Here is a 7,279-nt window from a genome sequence, read left to right as displayed (position 1 = left end):
ATAGGACCCCTCCAATGTGACTTTGCCTCAGGGACACCCCAGTGGCGTGGCCAAAACTTTCTTGGAACTACACTGCCATCTGAGACTCTCCCTACCCGCTCCTCCTTCCCCAGAGGCCAGCCCTGCACATGGTCCAAAGGCCCTCACCCTCTTCTTCTCTAGCTCCCACTCTTTATCCTTCATAGGTGTTTCCCAAAAAAATCCCTTGCCCATCTAATCCCATCCTGTTTCTACTTCTTGGTGGATCCGAACAACACACCTGGCATTCTAGAAAGATGCTTTTCCCCAGCACCCCCTTCCTGAATGGTGCCACACTCTGGGGAGCTCCGTTGATAAAAGTGACATGCACAAACCAATTTAGACAGGGAGGGAGTTCTTGAAAGTGACTCAGTGTCCCTTTGTCCCTAAAACCAAAGAAGAAATGAGTTTAACACATAAACTCATAAGTAACAGCTCCTAATAAAACCAGACACACCTAACATTCCAATCCAAAAGACTCTTACAAGTTAACCTTTTATCGGTTTTAAGGCAGCAAGTAAAGTCATCTGGTCCACATGCCTTTCTTCTGCCCAAGGGAGGGAAGGTCAGGAGGAAGGGTAGGAATTGGCCATCGGGACCCCAGCCAGCGCACACCTCCCCATAATCCATCCCATCTTGTCTCTCTAGCCCCCAAATGTGATCGTAATGGCCTTTGGTTCGAGAGCAAGCATGCCCATGGTCCCCTCTGGCGGAGTCTGCCAGGAGAGTCTTCTTGGTCCAGGGCCCCTGGCTCAGCTAGCTTTCGCCTCGGCCAGGTTCTCCCAGGGGCAGATGACCTCCTTTTCTATGGCCTGGTCACCCGATTCTCCTGTCCCGGCGTCCTCTGAGTCCATCAGGCAGGTCCCACTCTGCGTAGGCACATCCATTTTGATCTGGAAAAAGCTTCAGGCACAAAAGGAAAGCAAGTGCATAGGGACAGGAAGGACACCAAATCCTCACCTTACCCTGACATCCCCAGAGAAGGGTGACTCGCAGGTGTATTTGCCAAAAGCTTTGTGTGCAGCAAATGGCTCAGTGGATCTCTGTAACTGGCAGTAGCGAGGGACTCATATTTTTCTGCTGAATTAAGGCTGAGTCAAAAGATGCTTTATCTTCATTTTTGAGGGGCTTGAATTTTTATGGTTTTGGTGAGTTCAGGATGTCCCTTTAGGACATGCCTGCACTTAATCCTCAATCTAGTTAGATTGTCTTCTGATGAAGAGGTAGCCCCTGAGCAAAGAGCCTCTTAAAAGCCCCAAGCCTGTGTGTGTGGCATGGCAGTGGCCACAAAGCTAGAACATTCCTTGAGCAGGGTTAGCTGGGAAGAATCGATAGACAGGCTCACCCTCGATCCTCACCCGCCTTCCTCCTGCCCCGACTGACAGAGGCAGCAGAGGAGTAATCACCTCTGCCCCCTGCTGTCCCCCAAGCACACTGCGAGGCAGAGGCCAGGGATACTCAGGTATCCATGGCAACCTGAGACCTCTGCAGGGAGCGTTCCTTTCTCACAGCAGGCAAGGCCAAACACAGGAGCAGTTTGCCTGGTGCAGGGATACCCCTGACTGTCTCCCCAAAACCAAATAAAGGTAGGGGCTGATTCTTGGTTTTGCATTGTTTACAACTTTCCTTTCTCCCACTGGTCCGGGAGCTATCGCACCCCTCAGAGAGTTCTGCATCCGGTAAGGTGCCTCAGGGCACTTGGGGTTCTCAGAAATCAGGCTTGTGGCACCACCCAAAATGGAGCCGAGAGGGCCACCTGTCGGAAGAGACTGGGTACTGTGGTTTTCACAGGAACGACTGTAGAAGCAGGGATCCCTGCGAGCCCCTCTGGGAGTCTGCAGGTGGATGCAGGGGTGGGAGTGGCGAGGCGAGGGCACCTCAGACAGGGAGGGGACTGGAGCCCCCACCCCCTATGGTTCCCACAGCCGCCACTGACTTCCTGCCCTTTAAAGGTGCAATGGGTTCATTAGACTAACGTTCAGGGGATGAGGCAGGGTGGGGGCGGCACAGAAGGGGGAACAAGATGGAAAAGAAAGACACAGGTTCCTTTTCTTTCTCAGGAAGCAGGGGAGGACAACGCCTCCAGGGGGAGGAAACTATCCAGAGGCTAAGTAGCCTGCTTTCGTGTCTGCTAGCCTAGAATCCTCATTACCCAACCCACCAGCCCCCATCCCCCATGTTCAAGCCACACAGCCCCGGTACCCACCACAGACATACATGCACACACATGCACACTCACGTGCCCACCGATATATGTGCACACACACATACACACACAGGCAAATGTGCAAACGTGCACACGTACACACAGGCATATGTGCACACATGCATGCTCACACAGAAACGCGCGTGCACACCCACAGACATGTGCACACATGCATACACAGGACATATGTACACACACACAGCACACACAGCACAATCCCTTCTGCTTCTTACTTCGCTACTCTCCTGGATTTCAGTCGTGGCAGCTGCTGGCCCACATCCCCCAGGGGCTGCACCTTCCCGTGGGACACAGGGGGGCACTTGGGCGAGAGCCTGGCAAAGACGGGGGAAGCTAAACAGCCCCGTCTCAGAAACCTGCTGAAGGACAGAGCCATGCGGGCCTTGGACTGGGGCCGGCGCCAGGGGTGCTCGGCGGCTGAGACCTCACTCCTGTCAGTGTCGGAGGGCCCCGGGCAGGCACTGGATCCGCTGGCCTCCCCCTTCTGCTCAGAGCTCTCCGAGGCCACCCTAATGGGTGAGGGGCAGATGGCGCTGCTGGGCCTCCGGATGAAGCGGCCCGGTGAGGGGAAGGGCCTCCTGGGGGAGCGGCAGGACGGGGAGAAGGGGCTGGAAGGAGAGGGGGGCACGCAGGTCCCGGTGTACACGGCCAGGTGAGGGCTGGGAGCAGTGTGCTGGCCCGGCTGCAGGAAAGGAAAGAGAGAGCTCAGAGTGAGTGGTGTGGGCTGATGGATGGGGCCCTCTGCTAACTAGGCCCAAATGGCACAGCCACACACAGGCCTCCTGCCAAGGGGCCTGCCGGTCCCCGAGCCCTGGCCACGGTGCCCAGAGCTGGGCAGTTGCATCCCAGACTGACCTTCCTCTGGGCCTGGAGTGCTGGGGCGTGGCCAGGCTGAATTTCCAATTGCCCCTCAATTCCCATCCCCCAGCGAACGATGCTTAGGACCCACCACATGCCATGTCATCCCTCCTCTATCCCTGGCTCCCAGCCTGAGGACTGGAGGCATCTAGACATGTGTAACAGAGCAGTGGAGGTGATACCAGAAGACCCTCGTGTGCCCTGCTGACTCTGCCAGGCTTGAGACCACCTGCCTGGTCCTGAGGCCCGGCTCATGTCCCACTGGCCATCCCTTGGGAATGGTCCAGCCCTGGCACTGGTGCATGCCTCCTGCAGCAGAGCAGCGTGGCCGCAAAGAAAGCCTGAATGTGGAGCCTGGACATGTCAGCAGAAAAAGGAAAGACTTTCAACCTCCCTGGGCTCCCGCAGCCCCGAAGTCAAGGAGCAGGGAGGCAGGAATCCTGGGCCAGGCAGTTTTCCTGCAAAGACGCCCAAAAGAGCTTTGTCTGAGCTGACAAAGTTAAAACTGGAATTTTCAGGGAGGCTCTCTGCTGTCCCTTCTCTTTCCTCCACAGATGGGCCTCCAAGGGCCCATCAGCCTAGTTTGTCGGGCCCCCTCCTGAAGGCCACGCTAGAGGGTGTGCTGGTCCTGGCGGGGAAGGGGCACCCTCTGGGACAGTTGGGCCGACACTGCCTCTGACTTCAGTGAACAACAAACCCTCTTGGAACCTGGCACGGCCACAAAGACACCCGGCTTAGAGAAGCCTGCTGCCCCGGGGGCTGGAGCACTGCCCCAGGGCCCCAAAAGGGCAGCTCCAGGCGCTGAACTGGAGGCTGCTGGCTTCCTTGGGGTGTGGCCTGATTTCCAGGTCATCTGAGTGAGCCGATCCCAACCCGAAGAGGAAAGGGCAGGCATAGCCAAGGATAGTTTTTGGAGGAAAAGAAAAGCCAGGAGGCCACAGAAGTCTTTGCCACGGGGCGGGGCAGGGGGACGATCTCCATTCTCCCCCACCAGCTCCCTGAAGCTCCAGCTCCATTCCATCCTGAAACAGCAGCTGGGAGTCGCTGATTCTGTTCCTCTGATCCGACACCCACAGGCCAACCAACCAGAGCCAAGGCCCAGACCTGGGGCCCCAGGGCGAACAAATTCATCGTAACTGGCATTGTTCATATGCAGTAAGAATTAGCAAATACGAGGTTCTGGGCTGAGCACTTTTCATGGATCATTGCACTTCCTTCCTGGAGCCACTCGGTGAGGTGACCAACTCTCATTATGCCCATTTTACAGATGAGAAAACTAATGCTTCGAAAGCGAGCCCCAAGGATAGGCCATTGGGGACAGTGGGGCAGGCTTGGAAACCAGGCTCATGGGCTGCAGAGTTCGCACGTGTAACAGCGAGTCGCACGTCCCAAGGGGGGGCCTGCGTATCAGCCCACCTCAGAATCACCCCGGGTGTCTGCTGCAAGTGCAGATCCCGGCCCCAGCCAGACCCACTGAAGGAGACTCTCAGGGGGTACAACTGAGGGAAAGCATCTTCTACCAGACACCCAAGGTCACAGTTTTGTTATCATGCCCAGTGAGTTTGAGGAGCCCTGCACTGTGCTTCTAACACTGTCCTTCTATGGGGACAAGGGTCTCCACTTAGGACACAGTTTGCAGACAAGAATAACAATAAAGTGGAGGGGCGCCCGGGTGGCACATTCGGTTTGAGTGTCCAATTCCTGGTTTCCCCTCAGGTTGTGATCTCAGGGTCCTGGGATCGAGCCCTACATGGAGCTCCCTGCTCGGCGGGGAGGCTGCTTCTCCCTCTGCTTCTGTCCCTCCCCCTGCTCACATACTCTCTCACTCGCTCTCTAAAATAAACAATTTTTTTTTTTTAAAAAAAGAACAACAACAAAGGGGAAAGCTTGCTCTAATTAAGGGTTCAGGAGACAACGGTGAGGTGAAAAGAGTATGACCCTATCACTTATTAAGCATCTACTATGTGCTAGGTAATCTGTATCTGTAACTCCCCCATTTTAGAGAACAGAAATTTGAGGCCCAGAGGGGTTCATCGCCCTCCCGAGGCTCCCACAACCACCAGGGACTGTGGTATGTAGACTGCTACGTGGCCCCTACATTCTGCCCCTGTCTGCCAGGGTTGGTGTGAACTGTAAATGTCACATGACAGCCATTCCGTGGCCAGGCTACGTGCCATGGCATTGGTGACATTAAGAAAGGATCATCTGAGCGAGCCTGACCTCATCACATGAACCCTTTAGATCTGAGTCTAGAGGCCAGAGACAGACGTCAGAGAGGTTGGAAGCACGACAGGAATTCAACGAAGGAGAAATTCTCTGTTATTGGCTTTGAAGGTGGAAGGGGGACACCTGGAGAGGGATTGTGGAAGTTTCTAGGAGCTGAGTACAGCCGTCAGCTAACAGTCAGCAAAAAAAAACAGGGGCCTTCAATCCTACAATGAGACACTGAATCTCACCAACAATCTCAATGAGCTTGGAACAGACTCTTCCCAAGAGCCCCCAGATAGGAACATGACACCCAGGCATGACTTTGAGTGTGAGACCATGAGCAGAGGACCCAGCCCAGCCTCACTTGGCCAACTGTAAGCTGATAAACAGCTGGGTCCATGCTACTTTGTTACACAGCAATAGATAACTAACACAGCAACTAAATGAGAATTCGATCCCAGCAGTGTGTAACCCCAGAGCCCCTGCTCTATCTACTGATCCATATGGCCATCCCATTGCCTGTGGGACTCAGATAGGACCTGGGGTCCTGCAGAGTGGGCTGAAACACCAAAACTAGGAGACAGACTTGTTAAGAGAGATAGAGTGGCAATAAATTGAGGACACCCCACCTCCGGTTCATTACCTTGAATCCCACTTTCTCAGAATCTGTGATGAACTCGTTATCACCCCCACTTTACAGATAAGAAAACTGAGGCTCATGGAGATGACAACTTGACCAAGATCGTACAGTTTATGACAGGATGGGCCATTCCATTTACCTCCCTCCACCCCAAGTCTGTGCCCTCCTCCTCATCCCACACCTCCCTCAGCACTTTCTTTTCCTGGATGAATGACAGGACAGGTGAGGACGTAGCCACTGTCCTGCTTGACTTACCTGGCACGAGAAGGTCCTTTCTTCTGGGCAAGTAGTTATTAGCCCCATTGGCCCCCGCCACTTGAAGCAGGACTCCTTTTTGCGCCCATCCCACCATGACTCCGGCCCTTCCCCCAGAGACCTAGCCCCGCCCCTCCAGCCCATGCCACACCCACCACGTGTGGGAGGCAGCAAAGCAGCGGCATGCAAGGCACGTGGCAAAGAAACGTGACACGCAGAGACACAGTGAAGCTCTGAGAGCTCGGTTTGTTTTGTCTTGTGCTGCTGTTTTATTATGCAAGGAGCCAGCAGAAGGGGGAGAGGAGCGTGAAATGGAGTGGGTACGCTGACACGAGAACACGATCACAGGCTTTTCGATGGAAGGCAAAGCAGGCGGTGCAAAGAGATGCGATTCATTTTCTGCCTAGAAACTGGCTGAGAATATGAGGGAGACCTCGTGGCCACCTGGGCTCCCGCGTCCTGTGAGCCACACTCAGGTTCAGCATGCAGTGTTCGCGGCGCCCCCTCTGGTCCCTCCTCGCTCTCCCTTTCCCCACTGCCTCCAAAAGCCAATAAGCAAAGTGGGCTCCCTGGAGAAAAATCCACAGGTGTGAACACATCATTCTTCCTACCTACCATCTCAGCCCAGCACAAGACCTTCCCTTACTGTAGCCATGAAGCTTGGAACCAAAGGACGGACCAGTAACCGCACTGTTGCTGGTCAGCCTTTCATAGACAGAGGACATGACATCAATGCCCACTCTCCTCCCTTCAAATATCTCCTAATGGCCGCTGGAGAGCGGGGAGAGCCAAACTGCAAGACTCTGAGAGAGGAGAGAAGTAAAATGGTTTAGGGAAACAAAGTTGTAAACACACCTCAGGAAATGCCCTAAATAACAAAGAATAATGAATCACTGTAAGGGACCGCACTGACAGATGCAAGAAAGCCCAAGCTTACTCTGAGACCATATGCTACTAAGGATGGTGGTGACGGTAGTGGTGATGGTGATGGTGGTGATGATGATGATGGTTATGGTGGTGATGGTGGTGGTGATGATGATGGTTATGGTGGTGATGGTGGTGGTGATGATGATGGT

General features: G+C 54.4%; 1 protein-coding gene across 3 annotated transcripts in view; it reads right to left on the bottom strand.

The window, feature by feature from the left end:
* Window positions 1–279: 279 nt before the first annotated feature.
* Window positions 280–7,279, bottom strand: part of RGS9 (regulator of G protein signaling 9) — a 75,832-nt gene continuing 68,832 nt past the window's right edge. The window contains exons 18-19 of one of the 3 annotated variants that reach the window (XM_006741903.3): window positions 2,458–2,924; window positions 280–921 (exon numbers count right to left, since the gene is read on the bottom strand). In XM_006741903.3, the coding sequence (XP_006741966.1) occupies window positions 771–921; window positions 2,458–2,924 (618 nt within the window). In that variant the 3' untranslated portion in view covers window positions 280–770. The remainder of the gene's footprint in view (window positions 922–2,457; window positions 2,925–7,279) is intronic. The other 2 variants (XM_081804611.1, XM_006741901.3) reach the window with 2 other exon arrangements.

Source organism: Leptonychotes weddellii, chromosome 15 (genome assembly GCF_054177405.1).
Source record: "Leptonychotes weddellii isolate Sample4059 chromosome 15, ASM5417740v2, whole genome shotgun sequence".
NCBI lineage: Eukaryota > Metazoa > Chordata > Mammalia > Carnivora > Phocidae > Leptonychotes > Leptonychotes weddellii.
The sequence above is the reverse complement of the archived record's forward strand: the minus strand, read 5'-3'. Positions and strand labels throughout refer to the sequence as shown.